This window comes from Hippocampus bargibanti, linkage group LG07, assembly GCF_051943395.1.
Source record: "Hippocampus bargibanti isolate YZ-2025 linkage group LG07, ASM5194339v1, whole genome shotgun sequence".
NCBI lineage: Eukaryota > Metazoa > Chordata > Actinopteri > Syngnathiformes > Syngnathidae > Hippocampus > Hippocampus bargibanti.
This window is the reverse complement of record NC_142740.1, coordinates 1,830,615-1,853,801: the sequence shown is the minus strand read 5'-3', so window position 1 is coordinate 1,853,801 and position 23,187 is coordinate 1,830,615. Positions and strand designations below refer to the sequence as shown.

Genomic DNA, 23,187 nt, shown 5'->3' with positions numbered 1-23,187 from the left:
ACATTGCACTTAATGGACAACTGATGACAAGTTGCGTCCATAATTTGTAAAATCACTTCAAATGACTTTTACTGAGCGTAATTTACAAAGATTCCACGGCATATAGCTATATTTTACGTTTTAAGACTCACGCTGAATATTCAGGAAGTCTTGTTTTTGAGTTGGTGACAATTCCTGACGTGATGTCACGTCAGGAACGCCCCTGACCAAGAAAGCGACAATGCATTTTGGGTACGTTATGATACTAGTTGACACAAATTCCCAGCAGACAAATCAGCCCATTTCCAACGGAGCTTGGGCGCCATCTCGTGCATTTTCTGGGACGCTGGAGGAGTCCCGACACCTCAAAATGACCCGGAAAGACTTTTTTAATCGATTGCAAACATTTATGCTTTCCTCTTCAGAACTATTTGAATCATATTCATAACTGGATGAGTAACACGAAAGCATCTTCTCCGAATCTGAAGCCATTGTTTTGATTCTAGAGCAAAGCAACACGTCCTGGCGTGACGTCACGAACAAGGGGGCGGGACCTTCTGAAACTGAAGCTTGTTGAGGTCATTTTGAAGTACTTTTGGGATACTTTAAGTCATTTTTATTTGTTTTTCATTTGACTAAAAATATCAGCCTGCGTGTTTTGGGTATTTTAAATGCTATAAAACGTTTTTTTTTATATCAGTTAGGAAACAAAAAAAAAATGGTATCGGTTGTCCTTTAAAATCGCATTTTCTGCATGGCTTCATCTCTCGTTTCTATTTATAATTGTATTTTATTTATTATTGTATCTGTTTTTCTTCCTATGCTTGTCTGTGACTTTAAAGTGTACTTGAGAGCTTTGAAAGGCGCTTGAAAATAAATTGTATTATTTTGATAGCATATTGAGGTCAAGTGACTGTATTGAGGTCAACAAAAAAGTTTCAGTCAGGCTATAACTAGCTAGCCAGTGACCTAGCCAGCTACCTATCTATATATTGATCCATGTATTCTATTTATTTGTTTTGTTTATGTATTTATTTTGTTTATGTAACTAGCTAGCTAGCTACCTTACCAGCTTCCTAGCTAGCTGCTGCTGTGTTACTTACGGGTATAGTCAACGCTGGAGCGAATGGCTGCCGCTGCTCACCCGCAAAAAAAAAAAATGTGACTGTAAAGTGTCCTTGAGAGTTTTGAAAGGCGCTTAGAAATTAAATGTATTATTTCTTTGCCTGATAGAAAATGTTCTGTGTGAACTATTAACAGTCCAAATCTTTTTGGTTGTAAATTAATCCACTCTAATCCATAAAATTGATTCCACTGTAACACCCCCCTCAGACTTTATTTGTTATCCCTCTGTACAATTGAGGCTTTTACTTTGAAGGGCAATTCCGTAAAATTGACTTTGAAATGATGACAATGTTGTACAATCACAGTTTGGGATATAGTGAGAGTTATTGGCATTGATACATTTTCGGCAGTGCCAAATACTTGTTAATTCATCATCACTGTTCACAGAAAGTAGATATCAGATGCGATGTCATACAGCTATTGAAAATACACCCAAAAAAAAAAAAAAAACCCAAAAAACACAACTTAAAAGTGCTTTGGAAATTTGCTAGGGTGACCCGGCCGGCTGCGTCTCTCCCTCCATTCTTTCCGTGACCATGGGGGCAAAAGGTCCCACGAGCCAGTTGAGTGGTGTGTTGTTCAGCAAATACTCCGTGACACCATCCAGAGACTGTTGAACCTTGGGGGAAAAAAAAAAAAAAAAAAAAAAAAATGGATGAAATGATATCAGAACATTTTCCAAACAAGATTCTATCTGGCGGGGCGGACTTCCTACTTGGGTTAAATGGTGACGACTCCCTTCCAGAAGAATGGGCGTGAGGGCACTGGTGTCCAACAGGGATGCTTGCAGCTCATCGGCGGAACGCCTGGCTTTGGTCAGCTGCTCCTGAACGGCTCCCGGCAGCCCTTGAGCGCTCGATACCACGTTGGAGCTCGCCGAGCGGAGCTGTTCGCTCAGACCTCGCACCATGGAGAGCACGCGCCACTCCAAGCGCTGTTGAAAACCACCGTCAAGCCGTTTAGTGATTCTATCCAGAGCAATCAATAGATTTAATATTATAATGATGTTTCTAAGTCTATTAGTTATCGATGAGCTAGCTAACTTGATCTATTTGAGTTATTCCCGGTTGAGTGAACGCTGACGCATGTGGCTGCCGCTGCTCACCCACTGAAAAACTGATCCTGTGACTTTAAAGTGATCTTGAGTTTTGAAAGGCGCTTGTAAATGAAATGTATTATTATTATTACAGTAAATTCTCGTTATATCGATATTATCGGGAGTCGGAAAAAATATCGATATAACCGGACTATCGATATATCTGATCCTGCGGCATGTAAATTTTCTCCTTGCGTTCATAGAAATAATATCGTAATAAGCAGTACTATCGATATAACCCATATCGATATAACGAGACTTTATTATTACTAGATCCTTCGAAGTAAACACTGCCCTCATGTGGCTGTCGGTCGCCATTACATCGTTAACCGTTGCATTCACTTTTTAATTTTTTTAATATGGTATTTCATTTATAAGCTCCTTTCAAAACTCTCAAGGTCACTTTTCAGTCACAGGATAAGTTTTTCTGTGGATGAGCAGCGGCAGCCACACGCGCCAGGGTTCACTCAACCCGGAATAATTCAGATAGAAAGATAGCTAGCTAGATAGCTCAGAGAAAGCTAACAGATAGCAAGCTAGCTATATTGCTAATGTTTCCTGACTCAAATAGCTAGCTGGTTAATTATTATTATATAATAATTAATAATTATAATGACGTTTCTAAATCTTAGAAATTGATTATTTGTTATTTGTTGTTTTTAGTTTTGTTATTTTTTTTTAATAGTTTTTTTTTCAAGTTTTTAGTTTGTTGTTATTTTTGATTGTTATTTTATAGTTATTTATTACTTGTTTTTTGAGTTTTTTATTTTTTTTTAAGTTTTTTCTTTGTTAGTTTTTTTACTTTTTTTTAGTTTTTCTATTGTTATTTATTATCTTATTGTTATTTATTTTTTATTATTTATTATTTATTTATTTTTTATTATTTATTATTTATTAGTCTAACAGTGGAGTTTGATCAGATTCTTAGAAAATTGCTGACCTCCGCCTCATTCTGGCTCCTATCAGATTCAGCTTGCCCGGGTTGCTTCTGGCTCCATTCGCTCCAGCGCTGCTGCAGTTGCTCTATAGCGCCCCCTATGTGGTTACCGCCCGACGCCATACTTTTACGGGCGGTCTCCAGCAGATCCAGCGTGCTGGTCATCTGGGTCACCGCCGCGTGCGTGGCTTCTCTGGCTCGTCGTGCGCGCACCAGAGAATGCTGAAGGGCTCGCTCCTGCACTTTGGTCGACAGGTTGCCAAGACGGACAAAGTAACTCGGGCCGCTGGATGAGATCGTCCCTTGGTGAGCGTCGGGTTCCGCAACGGCAGCTGGGGAAATAAGATTGAAGAGCCTCAATGAAATACAGTGATACCTTGACTTACGAACTTCCCAGACAGCGTGTAAGGCGAAAAGTGTGTATCCCAAAAATAATTTCCCATAGGAAACCATTAAAATGAGAATAATCCGTTCCCAGGTCCCCATAAAACATAATTTTCTACTCTTCTAAGCCTTAAAACTACACAAAATATACCATAATTTACGTACAATAAATATGCTATGGTATTATAATTAAAGAAATAAAGTGTACTGCATAATAAAGTGGTTTTATTTACCTTTGTGATGGTCGTTAATGGCTTGATGGAATGGAGTGGCCGCTTTCATCAGCATGAAACACTTGATGTGGAACGAAACCTTCTTCTTTCACCATCTTGAGGAATGATCCCTTGGAGGTGCTTTCTCTGCGATCATTTTACCTAGTTCCTCATCAATTGTGTTCTGTTTAGGTGGGTTGATAGCTTTTTGTAGCAAGTGTACAGATGGCTTGTGCGGGATATATGTGGAGCCTGATTGATGGGAATTTTAACCTTGCAGTTTATACTCTGCCTTTAAACTATCAAAGTTTAAACAAGTCCAAATTTCACTGTTTTCCATCCATTTTGTCACTCTCTCTCTGTCGTCTGCCTGTCTCTTTAATGTTTAATCAACCTCCCATCACTGCTGCGTTCTTGACCAATCACGTGGCTTTAACGGACGACTGAGGGCGGGGAATAGAGGACCAAAACAAGGCGGCTGCCATTTTGTTGTTAGGAGAGCGGCCTTGTTGGCGAACGACACATCACTCATTGTGGCAGCTCCGTGTGTATCCAGAAAAATAGTTTGTATGCCAAGGTAAAATGTTCATAAATTTAACGTTCGTATACCGAAAAGTTGGTACCTACCCAACTCCCTCTCGGTGAGCGGCAGGTTCTGCTCCACCCAGTCCTCGGAGCGAGTGAGGGCCAAGCCCATGCCGCTGCTGACCATCTGTCCCACCGTGCTGATGCCTCCGCTAACAGCGGCTCGGGTTTTCTCCACGCTGCCCATCACGACACCGACCATGGCGTCTTTGGCCCCGACCACGGCGTCTTTGGCCCCCGTCACCGACTGGCAGACCATCCCGAGTGTGTCGGACACCACCTTGAGAGGAAAGAGGAAAATAATGTTAGATCGCATGGATTTTAAACTTGGGTTTGAAGATTAGGCGGAAAATTCCAGACAAAAGTGCTTTGCAGGTAACAGGGGTGCCACCACAACCGAGTTTACAGTTGCACCATAATAAGAACGAAAAGGTCCAAATCTAACAAAACTGTTGATAGGTACATTTGTGTACAGTATTTCATTTTTTTTAATCATACATGTGCGTATGTAAGCGTAATGGAAACAACATGCGTATTCGTTTCGCTAAACCTAGCAAACGCGGTATTGTTATTTACTGCATTTTTTTAAAATCCGAATCGAAAATTTATTTTCAGCAGTGGTGGGCCGTGTATGTCACATCTAGGCCTTCAGTAGTGCTATGTCTGAATCAGTCCATAGATACGTCCACTAGAGAGTGCCATTAGCCAGGAAATTTGAGAAATACAGTCATTAAATTGTTTTATTTTTACCATGGATGTGTGGATTCATGAGAACCTTATAAAATTGTAATATTATTGGATATTTTTGCTAGCTTCGGAGCTGTCTTGAAAATAGCTCGAACAGTAAATCTGAAACCAAATCCATTTCTTCTCCTTCAGCCATTGTGGGTTGACAAAACCGCTATTAAATCAACACAAACCTTTATTTACTTAAGAAGCTCACTACAGATACGGTGTGCTAGCTCTGACCAGTATGCACTTATCACTCGCAGCTCGTGATATTATGAATGGCTAGTCGAAAACCAACTCAAAATCTGATTGGATAAAGCAACAGTTTCATCGGCACTTATTTTATGCTCCAGGGCCTGCAGAACGGATTGTGAAGGCGTCCCATTAGTCTGTGATTCAGATATTTTTAGGCCAGCAGAGAAGGCCTTGCAGGCCCACCACGGATTTTCAGGGTCATGTTGCAAAAATGATCTTAAATTGTCTTGCATTCTAAAAATATGTAGGAAATTTACGTTGTTTTGCACATTTTTGTTTTTTTTCGCGTGTCTACTATTTTCCAACTATCATTTAAAATGTGAATGTTATGGGCAAAAAAAAAAAAAATCACTTTTTTTCCTGACCTTTTCCGCCGGCCGCTGAAGAATAGGCAGCTTCTCCTCCATCTTATCCAGCCCTTTCATGGCGTATTCATTCACCGTTGCCACTGTGGGACGTACACAACGTGATATTTAATTATTTTTTTGTTGCTTTATGCCGGCTACTTGCTAAAAAGCCGCATTAACGGAACACGTCATCTGTTTAAGATTATAAGGGGGTCGCTCGGGTTTTACGGCGGCGAAACAAGTGGAATTGTTTGTTTAACAAAGTCTAATAGTCATTAGCACCGCCCAACACACTCTTGAGGACCTGCACACTGCATAAGAATCAAGACAAGAGCGCGGAAAATCCGAGTGGACCCTCCGCACCCTGCCCACCACCTTTTCCAGCAAAGGAATTTGAGTAGATTAGCATTTATTAGTGTCCTCCATACTTATTTATGTCTTTTTTACGATGATACTAGTGTAGTGTGTTAGCCAACAGATACCTAGCTAGTGAATAGATGTAGCTAGATAGACAGCCAACTAAATAGTGAATAGATTAGCTAGCTAGCAAGCCAGATAGCTAATAATAATAACAATAATAAAAATAATAATACGTTTCATTTCTAAGCACCTTTCAAAACTCTCAAGGTCACCTTACAGTCACAGGAGAAGTTTTTTCTGTGGCAGCCACACACGCCAGCGTTCACTCAACCCGGAAGTAACTCAAATCGATAGAAAGCTAGCTAATAGTTAGCTAGCCAGATAGCTAGCTAATAGTTAGCCAGATAGATAGCAAATGATAATAATAATAATAATAATAATAATAATAATAATAATAATAATAATAAAACCTTTCAAAACTCTCAAGGTCACTTTACAGTCACAGGAGAAGTTTTTTCTGTGGGTGAGCAGCGGCAGCCACACGCGCCAGCGTTCACTCAACCCGGAAGTAACTCAAATCGATAGAAAGCTAGCTAATAGTTAGCTAGCCAGATAGCTAGCTAATAGTTAGCCAGCCAGATAGCAAATGATGATAATAATAATAATAATAATAATAATAATAATAATAATAATAATAATAATAATAATAATAATAATAAAACCTTTCAAAACTGTCAAGGTCACTTTACAGTCACAGGAGAAGTTTTTTCTGTGGGTGAGCAGCGGCAGCCACACGCGCCAGCGTTCACTCAACCCGGAAGTAACTCAAATCTATAGAAAGCTAGCTAATAGTTAGCTAGCCAGATAGCTAGCTAATAGTTAGCCAGCTAGATAGCAAACAATAATAATAATAATAATAATAATAAAACCTTTCAAAAGTCTCAAGGTCAGTTTCCAGTCACAGGAGAAGTTTTTTCTGTGGGTGAGCAGCGGCAGCCACACGCGCCAGCGTTCACTCAACCCGGAAGTAACTCAAATAGATAGAAAGCTAGCTAGCTAGCCAATACATAGCTAATAGATAGATATCAAGTCCAAGATTCCGGTTGGAGACAAACTTCTTCCAGCACGTCCAAAGTGGAAATCTGCCGGAAATAACCTTGACTAATCATGAACAAAAGACAAACCCCCTTTATTTATTAACCGCAGACTTACATTGTGGTTCAATAATATTCAAGAGAGGTTTGGATCCGGTAGCGGCGGCCGCGCCGAGGGTTCGTACGCCACTTTCGGCCGCATCCATTACTCCCTTCAATATGGGTACGCTGTCTTTGGTGCTCGTGTAGGCGTTGCAGACCGCTCCGCAAGCCGAGCTCACCAGCGGCAAATTGCTGACTCGAGAAACAACATTCTAGGATGAATGTAAAAAAAAAAAAAAAATGTTACAAAAATACAGTGAATTGGTTCCCAGAGTGTGTGTCTAAGGCGAAAAGTGTGTATTCCAAACATTAATTTCCCACAGGAAACCATTAAAATGAGAATAATCCGTTTCCAGGTCCCCATAAAACATAACTTTCTAAGCCTTAAAACTACACAAAATATACAGTTATACCTCGGTTTACGAACCCCTTGGCTTACAAACTTTTTGGTTTACGAACGTTACATCTATGCAAATGTAATCTTGGCATACGAACTATTTTTTGGGATACACACGGAGCCACCACAATGAGTGATGTGTCGTTCACGAAGGAACTTGTTCTCCCTCTAAAAAAAATGGCTGCCGACATTTTTGGTCCTCTATTCCCCGCCCCCAGTTGTGGGTTAAAGCCACGTGATTGGTCAAGAACGCAGCAGTGAGTGGGGGGTTTACAGCCAGAGAGAGAGTGAAGCCATTCTCCAAAAAGAAAATGGCTGCTGACATTTTTTTGTCCTCTATTCCCTGCCCCCCGTCTTTGGTTAAAGCCACGTGATTGGTCAAGAACGCAGCAGTGAGGGGAGGTGGTTTAAGATTAAAGAGACAGGCACACGCCAGAGAGAGACTGACAAAATGGATAGAAAACAGTGAAATTTGGACTTGTTTCAACTTTGATAGTTCAAAGGCAGAGTGTAGACTGCAAGGTTAAAATTCTCATCAATCAGGCTCCACAAATAACCCACAAAAGCCATCTGTACACTTGATGCAAAAAGCTATCAACCCAGCTAAACAGAACACAATTGATGAGGAACTAGGTAGGTTTATTTCTGTAATTATAAAACCACAGCACATTTATTATCCATAAAATAAGGTATACGTTTAAGGCTTAGAAAATTAGAAAGTAGAAAATTATGTTTTATGGGGACCTGTGAACAGATTATTCTTATTTTAATGGTTCCCTATGGGAAAATAATATTTGGGATACACACTTTTCACCTTACACACTGCCTGGGAACCAATTAAGTTCGTAATCCAAGGTATCCCTGTACTATAATACTGAAAGTTGGTGAATTGGGGTTGTAGGTCAGGGTGCATCTCACCTGTTGCTCTTCGTTAGCTGCATCTCCATTGTGATTAGTTTTCTCCTTGTCTGCCATTTCTGTGACTTCTGAATTAAATCTGAAGGAAAAAAAAACATCAAATACACCATCTGGAACAGTTCAGGTTCAATGATTATTATATAAAACAATAATAATAATAATAATACATTTCATTTATAAGCGCCTTTCAAAACTCTCAAGGACACTTTACAGTCACAGGATATTTTTTTGTGCGAGTGAGCAGTGGCAGCTACATGCGCCAGCGTTCACTCAACCCGGAAGTTCTTTCATTATTAGAATAAATATACAAACCTATAAACAAATACAGTAAAGTCTCGTTATATCGATATTCAAGGGAGTCCGAAAAAATATCGATAAAACCGGGACTATCGATATATCCGATATCGATATAACGAGACTTTACTGTACATAAATAAATAAATACATCAATACTTTTCAATTGCTGCTGTGGACTGCAAATTTCCCCATTGTGGGACGAATAAAGGTATTCTGATTCTGAATATATAAACACATACATAAACACACATATAAATACATAAATACATACATAAACACACATAAATACACACACATGTATAAACAACCAAAATAATACATAAACAAAAATACATTTATAAATACATAAATAGAAACAAACAAATAAACACATAAATAAATACATACTAATTTTACATATTAATTAAGGTCACCCAGCGATGCCGATTCAAATGAAGCATTTTAATAAGAATAAAATTTGTTTCAAGATCGGGAAGCAATCTTATTTGCATAGTCAAAAGTGCATTTTTGCCTTATCACGCCATATTTGCAATCGCTCTCGGTCATTAATGTGCTCATGGGTGAAATCCTCCGTCGTGGTTGACATCACCCAGTGAACTCTGACTGCAAAATGTCATGTTATTGCACCATCTTGATTGGGAGACATGTTGCAACAGGGACAAGTTTTATTACTAATGTGACTCGCTGATAAACTCACTTGAGAGGACTTTTCGACAGGAAGGCTGTTATCACTAAAAAGTACACACTAAACAACACAAAATAAGCCCAGTTTGACCTTTTCGAGGTTTTTCTGTGGTGTATTAAAGGACAACCGAGGTCTCTTTTTTGTTTTTTAACTGACACCAGAAAAACGTTTTATAGCATCTAAAATACCCAAAACACGCAGTATGATATTTTTAGTCTAATGCAAAACACCAATAAAAATGACTTCAAGTGTCCAAAATCTGCAAAAAAATTGAGCTGCGAATTGGGTATTTTCAGAAAGTCACCAGAAAATCGGCACAAAATGGCGACCTCCTGTGGCCATCTCCGTTTCCACGGGCTGATAAATTCCTTATATGGAGCTTGGACGCCCTCTTCTGGTGGCTTTTGGGTGCAACACAAGGTTTTCAGACCAAACAATACAGCAAAATACATTGATGTGATGGAAGGACTGCTACAATGTGTCTTTTTTTCCGGTTCAGGGGGTGTTCCTTTAGTGACGTCATGGAAGGACTCGTCACCAACTCAAAAACAAGACTTACTGAATATTCAGCGAGAGTCTTAAAACGTAAAATATAGCTATATGCGGTGGAATCTTTTTAAAATACGCTCAGTAGAAGTAATTTGAAGCCGTTTTACAAATGATGGACACAACTTGTTCGGAGACGTCGGTTGTCATTTAAAATGAACTACGTAGAAGATATCAGTGTCTGAAACTCATGACAAAAAGTTAGCAGACACCCGAACGTTTGAGTATGTAAATAATTTGCATACTCGCCACGGCAGCCAATCAGAAGCCTGTTTCGTGCTTCGGACTATACCGTGACTGTAAAATGTACTTGAGAGTTTTGAAAGGCGCTTAGAAAGAGGAGTCCACGTGGCTTGTAGCGGTTTACTTGTAGCTTTTGCTTGATTGACTTAAACAAACGTTTGATTGGATTTTTTTTCCTTGAAGTTATCGGCCACCCCGGCCGAGACGTTTTGAAAGTTGTACGCCTGACGTAAAAGTTGTACGCTCCGGGCCTCCGGGCAGACGTTATTTCAAACACTGAAGATATGCTGGGCTGAAACGACCTTTGATATCTATGGACCACCTGGCATATCAACAACAATCTGATGAGTTACCTGCAGTAGTAAAATCGTGTCACGGTGAAAAGCAGCCGTTCCTTATCTAAAATAGTGTTTCCCAACGTATATTGAGTCATGGGAACCATTTGAGCATTTTTTGTAAATAATCGACAACTCAGTTTGAATGAACTAACGACAAACAGCGCACTACTCTTGCCCTTTGAATGGCGAACTTTACCCCAGATGACAAATTCACGAAGAATATATACATATATTTGTCAGACATGTAATTTGGGATGGTTTAGTGACAACAAAAAAATATTCACAACTTCTCAGAGTCGAAAAAAAAAGTAAAACGTTGCATTACGTTCGCGGATTGAGTTTAGAAAGTCACGTGACGTCGACTGGTTGAACAACATGGCGGTTCAAAGTTAAAAGGCAGGTTGGTTTAAATGAGCAAACTTTGGAATATAAAAACACGAGTTTACCTGTTGCTCGTGGTGGTTGGCTCCTCCAGTACTGCTCTTTCCTGGCTAGTTGGAGACGTCCCGTTTCTGTCAGCGAGAAAATCCTCCACTGGACTGCGTTTCACCATATCGTGAATTTATTTCCGACTGGAAGGCGGAATTTAGGCGGAGCTGTGAACTTTTGACCAATCAAAACAGTCTGCACTGAGTCAGAGGTGACGTCAGTATACTGAAACTGCGACTCCGCCCACTCTGGACTTTAGGTCGCCACGTTTGACGACGACGTCAATCAGGAAGTTTCCTTCAAACATTCTCAAATTCGCTATCATGTTTTAATAATAATAATAATAATAATAATAATACATTTAATTTCCAAGCACCTTTCAAAACTCTCAAGGACACTTTACAGTCACGGGATTTTTTTGTGTGCGGGTGAACAGCGGCAGGCATACGCGTTCACTCTACCCGGAAGTAACCAATATTTGCTTCAATATATATTACTGTATTTTCAAGAAACGATAATTAATGTATTTGAACCTACATTATTTATTTAGTTTCAAAAATGTTAACCATTCCCAAATTAAATATTTTAATGCTAAAGTTACATACATACATACATACATACATACATACATACATACATACATACATACACACACACACACACACACACACATACACATACACACATATATATATATATATATATATATATATATATATATATATCATTCCCATACCCATTCATACATACCAAAACGACACCATGTCGTGATATTCCACAATTCCATATGACTTTTTTTGCACATGCAGCTGTCGTAAACTATCACAATGATTGACACCGGGAGGGATGATCAATATTGAGAATGAATAATTTATTTGTTCAGGTCTGAGGAGGAAAGCGTCTTTGGCAGTCGACAATTTAGATTTGGGCCGTCCCAAGTGCTGCGCGGAACACCCCTCAAAGGCGACGTCGTGTCGACATCCCCGACACGTTAGGCTACGAACACCATTTTCAACAGTTTTCTTCCACAGCAGCACTTTGCAGTGTGCGTAGCAGCTCGAAAGATGTCCGATTTTTTTTAAACATACATTACTCTCACACACACTACTACATTCACACTTAAGACTGAAATGCACTCTTTTCACTCACATGCATCTACTTCCTCACACACACAAGCATAGTCCTACACTTAGACTGCACTCTCTCAAATTTACATTACTCTCACACATACTACTACATTCACACATACTCACAGCTGCACTCGTCACTCAAAAGCAGCTTCTTCCTCACACATACATTACTCTCTCACACATACATTTCTCTCACACACATACATTACTCACACATGACTACATTCACACTTAAGACTCACACCTGCACTCGTCACTCACATGCAGATACTTCCTCACACACGTACATTACTCTCTCACACACGCAGTCCTACATTTTGACTACTCCCTCATATACATTACTCTCACACATTACTACATTCACACTTAAGACTCACAACTGCATTTTTGTCACTCAGATGCAGCTACTTCCTCACACACATACATTACTCTCACCTATTACTCACACACATAGTCCTACATTTACTGTACTCTCTCACATATACATTACTCTCACACACACACTACTACATTCACACTTAAGACTCACCTGCACTCTTGTCACTCACATGCAGATAATTCCTCACACACGTACATTACTCTCTCACACGCACGCATAGTCCTACATTTAGACTACTCCCGCGTATACATTACTCTCATACATTACTACATTCACATTTAAGACTCACAACTGCATTCTTGTCACTCACATGCAGCTACTTCCTCACACACATCCATTACTCTCTCACCTAATACTCACACATAGTCCTACATTTACTGTACTCTCTCACACATACATTACTCTCACACACGCATATTGTGTGAGTGTTAGACTGTTTTAAGTCCAATATTTTTCTACAGTAATAATCTTCACAATAATAATATGAATAATAATAACGATGATGATGCTCAGAATACTGTAGTTGGCGCTCAGGAGGTTTGGACAGACTCCTCCCATTTTTCTTAATAATCTCGATGTGCAAATGGAAGTTGCAGTAAGACAAGGCCGCCACACGGGGTCACTGTTTCCTCCTCTTCTCTTCAGACAGGCATCATCGGTCCCAGCACCCAGTTAGCAGTTTTCAGTTCGTCCCCAAAAAAAAAAAAATAGAATTCACGGAAAATAGAATTCAACTAATGCTTACCGTTGGGATATAACACAAGTAAATGTTTTTTTTTTTTTTTTGGGGGGGGGGGTTGATCTCACAGCCATTTGGTGTCCCAGAGTAGTGTTTGTTTGTTTTTTACGTTCACAGTGTGACTTTGCTAAGTCGTAGCGACAGGCTGGAGCGATGGTGGTGCGTCCGCGGAAGCGTGGAAGTGCAGCGGGCGCGCATCTGGACCGGCGCGCCGCCGCCCCGCGCCGCCGAGCCGCGTACGCGGAGCAGGAAGTCAAAGTTGGCCGACGTGTTCATGGCGTAGAAGACGTTGGCGTTGTCCGGGATGATCAGTTCTGGGGGTTGAAATGTGGACATGTTCAGATAAAATGGCAACAAATGTCTTTTGTTTAGAAATTTATAAAACAGTTCATTATACTTGATGGGTACAGTGGGGTACTTTTAATACATTAATATAAATATTATTACTACTATATTAATACATTTAATGTATAAGCGCCTTTCAAAACTCAAGGTCACTTTACAGTCACAGGATAAGTTTTCCTGCACGTGAGCAGCGGCAACCACACGCGCCAGCGTTCACTCAACCCGGAATTACTCAAATAGATAGAAAGCTAGCTAGTTAATGGATAGCTAATAAATAGCTAATAGATAGCCAGCGAGACAGCTAACAGCCAGTCTAATAGATAGCCAACAGCCAGCCAGCTAATAGCTAGCCAGAGAGATTGCCAACAGATAGCCAGCTAGATAGCCAATAGCTAGCTAATAGATAGCTAATTTATTATTATTATACATTAATACATTACAAATGTCCCCATTGTGGGACTATTAAAGGCTTTCCGATTCTGATTTGAAAATATTGCCTCTTGTTTTAAAAGGACAAAAAAAAAAAGATGCAATTAGAAGTGAAATGACCACCATTTTTATTATTTATGTTTGTTTGTTCATCACAACAATTCATCTATTTCATTTATTTAGAGATTTTCTAATTGTAACATATATTTTTTTACATATTTTGATGCTTTAGAATCCATTTAAGTCTGAATTTTGGGGAGGCTTGGAACGGATTACGGCATTTGCATGGAGAATATGTCTTAGCTAATTTGTAACAGACAATAAGGAGACAGCATGAACTTAACACAACTAGCAATCGAGCTAGCTAGCTATTAGCCAGCTAGCTTTCTATCTATTTGAGTTACTGCTACGTTGAGTGAACGCTGGCGTGTGTGGCTGCCGCTGCTCACCCACAGAAAAACGTATCCTGTGACTGTTACGTGACCTTGAGAGTTTTGAAAGGCGCTTAGAAATGAAATTGATTATTATTAATATTTTTACATTATGTTGCTCACTTGAGCTATCTAGCTGGCTACCTAGCTAGCTCTTAGCTAGCTGGCTGGCTATCTATCTAGTTCGCTGTATATTTATTTATTTATAAGCTATCTGTAGGCTAGTAGGCTAGCTATTAGTTATCTATTAACTAGCCAGCTAGCTTTCTATCTATTTGAGTTACTGCTACGTTGAGTGAACGCTGGCGTGTGTGGCTGCCGCTGCTCACCCACAGAGAAACGTATCCTGTGACTGTTAAGTGACCTTGAGAGTTTTGAAAGGCGCTTAGAAATGAAATGGAATATTATTAATATTTTTACAATATGTTGCTCACTTGAGCTATCTAGCTGGCTACCTAGCTCGCTCTTAGCTAGCTGGCTGGCTATCTATCTAGTTCGCTGTATATTTATTTATTTATTTATAAGCTATCTGTAGGCTAGCTGGCTAGCTATTAGTTATCTATTAACTAGCCAGCTAGCTTTCTATCTATTTGAGTTACTGCTGGCGTGTGTGGCTGCCGCTGCTCACCCACAGAAGAACGTATCCTGTGACTCTAAAGTGACCTTGAGAGTTTTGAAAGGCGGTTGGAAATTAAATGTATTAATATTTTTACATTATGTTGCTCACTTGAGCTATCTAGCTGGCTACCTAGCTAGCTCTTAGCTAGCTGGCTGGCTATCTATCTATTTCGCTGTATATTTATTTATTCATAAGATATCTGTAGGCTAGCTAGCTAGCTATTAGTTATCTATTAGCTAGCTCACTAGCTTTCTATCTATTTGAGTTACTTCCGGCTTGCGTGAACACTGGCGCATGTGGCTGCCGCTGCTCACCCACAGAAAAAACTCATCCTATGACTGTAAAGTGACCTTGAGAGTTTTGAAAGGCACTTTTTTATGATTATAATACTAATTTTTATTGGCTTACAACATTAGTATGAATTTTGAGCCCCTACCTCGCTCATCAGAGATGACCTGCACCAGCTCGTAGCCGTCCTCCGGTTCCCGCTCCAGGTTGTGTTTGGCCATGGCTCGGGATATCACAACCCTGGTCTTATCCTGACTCGTCAGCTGACAACAAAATAAAAAGCCCAGAAAACAATCAAAATGCAGCAAGTTGCAAAGCTTCTTCCGGGACATTTACCAGAATGCTCTTGTAGAGATTTCCGTTGCCGTGCTCCAGGCTAACTCTGACGATGCAGGCGTCCTGGGCCTGCGTATTGTACGCCGGCGGCGTTTGGCCGGGCGACGAGGGCGACAAGGGCGTGAGAGACACCGAGCGCCGGTGGGCGCACGCAGGTCCCGGAAGCGACGGGGAAACGGGCGTGGTGGCTACGCTGGTGGTTGATGAGCCCGTCGTGTCCATGGAATGGAGCGAAGTGCATGAAGACGATTCGGAAAGCTGAAAACGCGCAACAAACCAAGGTTACTTTTCTTGCTTTTAAACAGCGTTCCTTCTGACATCGCTCTCCACCTTGTTCTGGGTGTCTGCGCCGTGAGTGGGGGCGAGCGCCTCGTTGTCCGAGGGGCTGCTGGAGTCACTGGAGGACACGCTAACAGAGTCCATGCTCTCCCCCGAACTGCCGGTTGGCGGCGAGCGCGGCGTCTCGCGTACGGGAGAACTGCTGTCCGCCCCCAGGAACAGCCTGGAAACATCAAGTTGCCTTGTGTTATTAAGGTCTTTCAATGCCAGCCATTTTGTTTTTCTACTTCTTTCTTTCCTTTCATCACTTTTCTGCTGTGAAATGTAAATGTCTCCACTGCAAGACGAATAAAGGTACATCCTGACTCAATTCAAGTGGAGTTAGGCTGACTGCTTAATTGAAGTTGCCTTGATCCCCTCCCCTCATCTAGAGCTGCTTCATGTCACAAAAGGGTACAGCAAGGGCTGAAGAATGAATGACTCTCTGTGTCTTGGTGTTGTCGTATTATTTGTGATTTAGTGTTTTTGTTTCTTTACTTCAAGTGAACCCACGAGTGTCTGACTTTCCAGCAGCTCCTGTATTTTGTTTTTCTACTTCTTTCTTTCCTTTCCTCTTCATTTCATAACTTTGCTGCTGTGTTACTTCCGGGTAGAGTGAACTCCCTTATACAGTAAAGTCTCGTTATATCGATATCGGATATATCGATAGTCCTGGTTATATCGATATTTTTTCGGACTCCCTTGAATATCGATATAACGAGACTTTACTGTATATGGAAAATGTTTGAAAATACACCATCCATTGGGGGTACACTCTGGTGCACCTTATACACCAGAAAATACTGTAAATCCTTTGACATATCAATCTTTCATTGATTTATTGTGCAATATTGTAATTGTAACATGTATTTGTTACATATTTTGATGCTTTAGAAACCATTTATATCTGAATTTTGGGGCGGCTTGGAACGGATTAGGGCATTTACATAGAAAACGTGTCTTGACTTACAACATTTTCTCCCAATTATAATGATGTACTCACAAGCTGAGTCTCTTGACCATACTCTTACGCGGCTTGGGTGACGTCGGGCTGCTATCGCCGAGGCCTTCGATTTCACATGATAGGGCGTAGCTGAAAACAGAAAAATCGGAAATCTTTTTGACGGGCAAAAGGGGCTTAAAGGACAACCAACACCATTTTTTTGTTTCCTAACTGACACCAGAAAAACGTTTTATAGCATCTAAAATACCCAAAACACGCAGGCTGATATTTTTACTCAAATTCAAAACACCAATAAAAATGACTTAAAGTGTCCCAAAACTGCCACAAAATGAACTAGGAACTGGGCAGATTCAGGAAGTGCCGCCCCCTTGTTCGTGACATCACTATTGGTCACACACTGCCTTGCTCCAGAATCAAAACAATGGCTTCAGAGAGTTCAGATTCGGGAGGAGATGCTTTCTTGTGACTCATCTAGTTATGAATATCATTTTAATAGTTCTGAAGAGGAAAGCATAAATGTTTGCAATCGATTAAAGGAGTCCTCCCGTCTCAATTCGAGCCGTCTGGACTCCAATGTAGCGCCCAGAAAATGCACAAGATGGCCCCCAAGCTCCATTGGAAATGGGCTGATTTGTCCGCTGGAAATTTGTGTCAACTTACATCTTCTTCATACGTGTTACCGCAATTGGCTGCGACACACAACGATTCACCATTGCGTTATTTATGTAGTTTTCCTTCTAATTTCGCCATCAACACTGTTGTTTTCAGATGAAAAAAAGTACCCAAAATGCATTGTGTGTTGCTTTCTCGGTCAGGGACGTTCCCTCCGTGACGTCACGTTAGGGGATCGTCCTCCACTCGAAAACAAGACTTCCTGAATATTCAGCGTGAGTCTTAAAACGTAAAATATAGCTATATGTAAATGAAATATGTGAATGAATATATGTATATGTAATGTAAATTTCTCCACTGTGAGACTAATAAAGGCATATCCAATATCCAATATCCAATATATAATAATAATACATTTCATTTATAAGCGCCTTTCAAACTCTCAAGGACACTTTACAGTCATGCAGAGCAAAACATCGCTGGCGAGGGGCGTAAAAGTGCCACAAGAACAAAACTCATTACCTTTCCTCCTCGCTGAGCTGAATCTGGTTCTTGAACCATCGCAGGAAGGCCCGATTGGGAGTGAGACAGTAGCTGTTGCAGGCCGACTGCAGCAGTTTGATCTGTGCCATCACTTCAAACTCCTGCGCGGGCAAAAAAAAAAAAAAAAACATCCATTCAATCATTTGCACTTTCACCGCCTCCCGCCGCGGTCGGTGTGGCGCTTTTTACCCTTCGTCGCTTCTCAAAGTTGATGAGACCACCCTGGGGAAGGACACAAAGAAGGCGCTTGTCAGGACGTCACACGCCGGCTTAGGCAAACAGTAAAGTGCTCCCACAAACTGGCTGACCGCAAATTCCTAACACTCGTTCTCGGAAAAATCCCACACCAGAAGCCCCCCCTGGTATGCGATAGCGGCTTACGCTAGCTCTGATGTGAAGCCTTGTGGAAATTTTACAAACGCGTGCGGTTAACATGAAAAGAGGTCCCATTGAAAACAATAGAAAAGGCGGTTATTGCCTCGAGATATGTGTTCAATTTGTTCAGCGATCACGCCCTTAACTCAAAGAGCTCAACCGTCGGATCGTTTTTGCCCTTTGAAATGAAAACGGACACCATGAACTCGATAAAGAAATCTGATATGGTTTTCAAACAGCATTGTTTGTCAAATAATAGCTCTGCAAGAACTCATAATGGCTATCCGTTAGCCCGTCTATGGCTTTTTCCATTGTGCGTTAGCATTAAGCTAACTTGATGTGGTTTTTTATTTGGTTTCTATTTATTTATTTGGTTTCTATTTTATCCTCCATTTCACTCGTCGAGGTTTGCCATGAAGTGAGTCGTGTACCTCCAATACCCAACATGGCTATTCGTTAGCCCGTCTATGGCTTTTTCCATTGTGCGTTAGCATTAAGCTAACTTTCCCCGAGCAGAGCGACATGATTATTTCAAATACACAAGACGAAAATCTATTTTATCCTCTGTTTCACTCGTCACGGTTTGCCCTGAAGTGAGTCGGGTACCTCCAATACCCATTACGGCTATCCGTTAGCCCGTCTATGGCTTTTTCCATTGTGCGTTAGCATTAAGCTAACTTTCCCCGAGCAGAGCGACATGATTATTTCAAATACACAAGACAAAAATCTATTTTATCCTCTGTTTCACTCGTCAGGGTTTGCCGTGAAATGAGTCATGTACCTCCAATACCTATTACGGCTATCCGTTAGCCCGTCTATGGTGTTTTACATTGTTCGTTAGCATTAAGCTAAATTTCCCCTGGCAAAGCGATGTGGTTATTTCAAATACACAAGACAAAAATCTATTTTATCCACCATTTCACTCGTCGAGGTTTGCCGTGAAGTGAGTCGGGTACCTCCAATACACATCACGGCTAACCGTTAGCCCGTCTATGGTGTTTTCCATTGTTCGTTAGCATTAAGCTAACTTTCTCCGAGCAAAGCAATGTTTGACTCGCCGCAGTTTAGCTGTGAAGTGAGTCAGGTACCTCCACTAAATCAGGAAGCGCCGTGTCCAGCATGGTCAAGTCGGTCAGGAAGGTCCCCAAGTAAGGTATGGTTCCCTGCATTGCCCCCTGTGGGTTGGAAAAAGGCATTTGATTTCTTCGTCGGCGTTCCAAAATATCCCGTCAAAGCCCTACTTTTAGCCTGAAACTTCCAGCCTTTGTCTCACCATTTCCTTTTGCAGCTGTAGTCTCTTGTGGGTGCGTTTCTGATGCTCCTTGGCACCGTTTTCCAGACTGGCAAATTTGGAAGTACCTTCCTGTGTGTGGGGCATTGGTGAAAAAAATAAGCTTTGGTAATAGAAATTTGACATTTGTGCAGAAAAAAAAGTAAAAAAGGAAAGCGCGTACGGGATACGAAACAAAATGGTGGATTTGAGCCAATGCACTTGTTTCAGTAACAAAATGGTGGATTTTAGTCAATGCATTCGATTTCTAAGTAACAAAATGGTGGATTTTAGCCAATGCACTCGATTTCTAAGAGCCATGGGAAAATCGGTATCTAACCGTTATCTCTGTTTGGCATGAAGTCATTTCGTCAATTGGATTTTAAAACGCACTGCAATCATTTTAATAGAAGGTCTTGACACACACACAGGACTTGGAAGTTCGGATTTCCAACTGTCTTTGAATGCAACACATTTTCTGCCTGTGAATTACTTTTTTTTACGACATGAATAACTTTTATCCATCCATTTTCTGATCCAATTTATCCTCTCAATGTTCGGGTGGTGGGGGGGGGAGCCTATCCCAGCAGTCTTCTGGCAGTAGGCGGGGACACCCTGAACCGGTTGCCGACCAATAATAGGACACACAGAACAACCCTCCGTGTTCACATGCACACCTATAGAAATTTTAGTGTGTCCGTTCAGCCTGCCATGCATGTTTTTGGAATGTGGGAGGCAACCGGAATACCCAAAGAATACCCACACAGACGCGGAAAAAACATGCAAACTCAACACAGGAAACCTGAAACTTGAGTCTCTGCACTGTGATGTCGAAGTGTTAACCACTCGACACAGTTGACGCTAAAATGCTCTGCTGCGTGTGTAGAATTGTCGCGGTTTGGAATTGAAGCTGATTTACGTGTGTGTGTGTGACAGGACATGCGAGGCAATCTCATTTCGTCAATGGATGCTACAACTTTGTGTTTGCTTTTAACATTTAGCTTGTAAGCAAACGTGCGCATTTCACCATGACGTCACTGATCCACTGGTGAAAAGGATGCTTTGATAATCTCCTTTCATCTACAACTGCTTCATACAACCAAGAGGGTGCAGAAAGTGTTGAAGATTGAAAGACTGTCATATTATTTCGTTTTTTGTTGTTGTTTTGACTTCAAGATGGCGCCACGCCTTTACAGCAGCTACTGTATTTTTTCTACTTCTTCTTTTCCTTTCCTTTTCCTGTAAATGTCTTCACTCTGAGATGAATAAAGGCTGATCTAATCCTATCCAAATGCTTCTCGTTTCAAAACTCACCCTCATGAGGAGCTCTCTGCTGGTCAAGTAGTTGTTGTGATCGGAAAAGATGTCCGACAGCTCCTCAAACGTCTGCATGCTGTCCCTGTTGATCAACAAACAGCAAATCGTCAAGCGCCGCGTCTCGTTTTGATTTTAAGTCGGGGGTGTGCTGACTTGTGCACGCAGTTCCACGCTCTCTTCAGCCTGTACAGAGGATTGGACTGCAGTGCCGAAACGATGGCTCGCAGGGAGGAGAAATTTTTACGGATGCGACACTCCTGCGAGGAGAACAAGCAAGGTTAAAGGCGTACAAGGTGACATTTTCACTCATCCTTCCTGATGAGCTCCAACCTGAGCGATGTCAATCCAGCGCTGGATAACCCTGGCCCTGACGTGCGGACGTATCTGCCGATGCCTCAACACGGTGCTGACCACGCAGGCCGCCACGGCGTTGAACTGCGTGATGGTGGCCCGGACGGTGGGGGCGCTATGCTTGTTGTGTTTCTTGTCCCGCTGGGACCAAATGGAGCCCAGGCAGTGGTACGGGACTACTTTTTTGAACAGCAGCTGCGGACGGAGAAAAATACCAGAATGTTTTTCAATTTTAAAAAAAACAGATCTGCAAAAAAAATTCACAACAAAATCTAAGTCAAGACGCGTTTTGCATGTAAATGCCCTAATCCGTTCCAAGCAACCCCAACATTCACACATAAATGTTTCCTAAAGTGTAAAAATGCATCAACAATATTAAGAAATACATGTTATAATTATCGCACAATAAAATTGTGCAATATGTAAAACGCAATAAAGAGTTTAAAGAAGAAAAAAATGGCTATTTCAAGTTTTAGCTGCATCCTCATTTTTTGTACTTTTTAGTTCATATTCTCTCTCAGAACTGGATCTATCTGCACAAAGAGACCGTCTAGTGGAGGTTCATCTTAGCCAATGGGATGCCAGCATGGTGATCGGGAGTAGCCAATGGATGAGCAGCTCTAGGTATGTTGCGTTCACGAAAATCGAAAACTCCCATACTGTCTATTTATCTTTGGTATCTTGAAATTTCTTTCGTCAAGAGGCGTTGAGGCATTTTGTCACACAAACATTTCGTATGAAGAGACGTTCGTAAGTATGTTGAAGTGCCACCTTAGCATGTAGCATGCTCAGCTCGCACTTACCGCATCCATATAGGTCAGCTGCTCGGCCACCAAGTCGGACTCAAACGACAGGAAGTCCTCCTGGACCTCTTCCTCCTCGAGGCAATAAGAGCTATTGTTGTGGAAGCCAGCTGAAAAGCAAAAAAAACAGTTGGTCACACGATTTGAAGAAATAAGCATTAAAGGACAACCGACACCTACAGAAAAGTTGCGTCCATAATTTATAAAATGACTTCAAATGACTTTTACTGAGCGTATTTTACAAAGATTCCACCGCTTATAGCTATATTTTACGTTTTAAGACTCACACTGAATATTCATGAAGTCTTGTTTTCGAGTTGATGACGAGTCCTCACGTAACATCACTGAAGAAACGCCCCTGACCAAGAAAGCGCATTTTTGGGTACTTTTTTTTGTCTAAAAACACTGTGTTGATGGCAAAATTAGAAAGAAAACTATATAAATAATGTGATGGTGAATCACTTTGTGTCGCAGCCAATTGCGGTAACACGCATAAAGAAGGTGTAACTTGACACAAATTTACAGCGGACAAATCAGCCCATTTCCAACGGAGCTTGGGCGCCATCTTGTGCATTTTCTGGGCGCTACATTTCGAGTCCAGATGGCTCGAAATGATACGGAAGGACTTCTTTAATCGATTGCAAACATTTATGATTTCCTCTTCAGAACTATTTGAATGATATTCATAACTAACGTAACAAGAAAGCATCTTCTTCCGAATCTGAACTCTCTGAAGCCATTGTTTTGATTCTGGAGCAAGGCAGTTTGTGAAGGAGTATCCTGGCGTGACGTCACGAATAAGGGGGCGGGACTTTCTGAATCTGTCCAGTTCCGAGCTCATTTTGTGGCAGTTTTGGGACACTTTAAGTCATTCTTATTG

The 23,187-nt window shown here is 41.1% G+C and overlaps 2 protein-coding genes across 3 annotated transcripts in view; both read right to left on the bottom strand.

Moving 5' to 3' along the window:
* Positions 1-1,288: 1,288 nt before the first annotated feature.
* On the bottom strand, positions 1,289-11,215 carry plin3 (perilipin 3). Its single transcript, XM_089001737.1, has 8 exons — positions 11,076-11,215; positions 8,521-8,599; positions 7,222-7,417; positions 5,668-5,750; positions 4,361-4,598; positions 3,141-3,469; positions 1,820-2,038; positions 1,289-1,723 (listed from the first exon to the last, which is right to left on the bottom strand). Exons 1-8 carry the CDS (start codon positions 11,180-11,182, stop codon positions 1,592-1,594), a joined length of 1,383 nt encoding a protein of 460 aa, XP_088857863.1. The 5' UTR covers positions 11,183-11,215; the 3' UTR covers positions 1,289-1,591.
* A 693-nt stretch (positions 11,216-11,908) lies between these two features.
* rgl1 (ral guanine nucleotide dissociation stimulator-like 1) overlaps positions 11,909-23,187 on the bottom strand; it is a 36,966-nt gene continuing 25,687 nt past the window's right edge. For both annotated transcript variants that reach the window (XM_089001732.1, XM_089001733.1), the window contains exons 6-18: positions 22,308-22,417; positions 21,484-21,699; positions 21,307-21,410; positions 21,151-21,235; positions 19,840-19,929; positions 19,655-19,741; positions 18,381-18,413; positions 18,171-18,292; positions 17,076-17,165; positions 16,085-16,256; positions 15,755-16,012; positions 15,567-15,681; positions 11,909-13,620 (exon numbers count right to left, since the gene is read on the bottom strand). In XM_089001732.1, the coding sequence (XP_088857858.1) occupies positions 13,418-13,620; positions 15,567-15,681; positions 15,755-16,012; positions 16,085-16,256; positions 17,076-17,165; positions 18,171-18,292; positions 18,381-18,413; positions 19,655-19,741; positions 19,840-19,929; positions 21,151-21,235; positions 21,307-21,410; positions 21,484-21,699; positions 22,308-22,417 (1,685 nt within the window). In that variant the 3' untranslated portion in view covers positions 11,909-13,417. The remainder of the gene's footprint in view (positions 13,621-15,566; positions 15,682-15,754; positions 16,013-16,084; positions 16,257-17,075; positions 17,166-18,170; positions 18,293-18,380; positions 18,414-19,654; positions 19,742-19,839; positions 19,930-21,150; positions 21,236-21,306; positions 21,411-21,483; positions 21,700-22,307; positions 22,418-23,187) is intronic.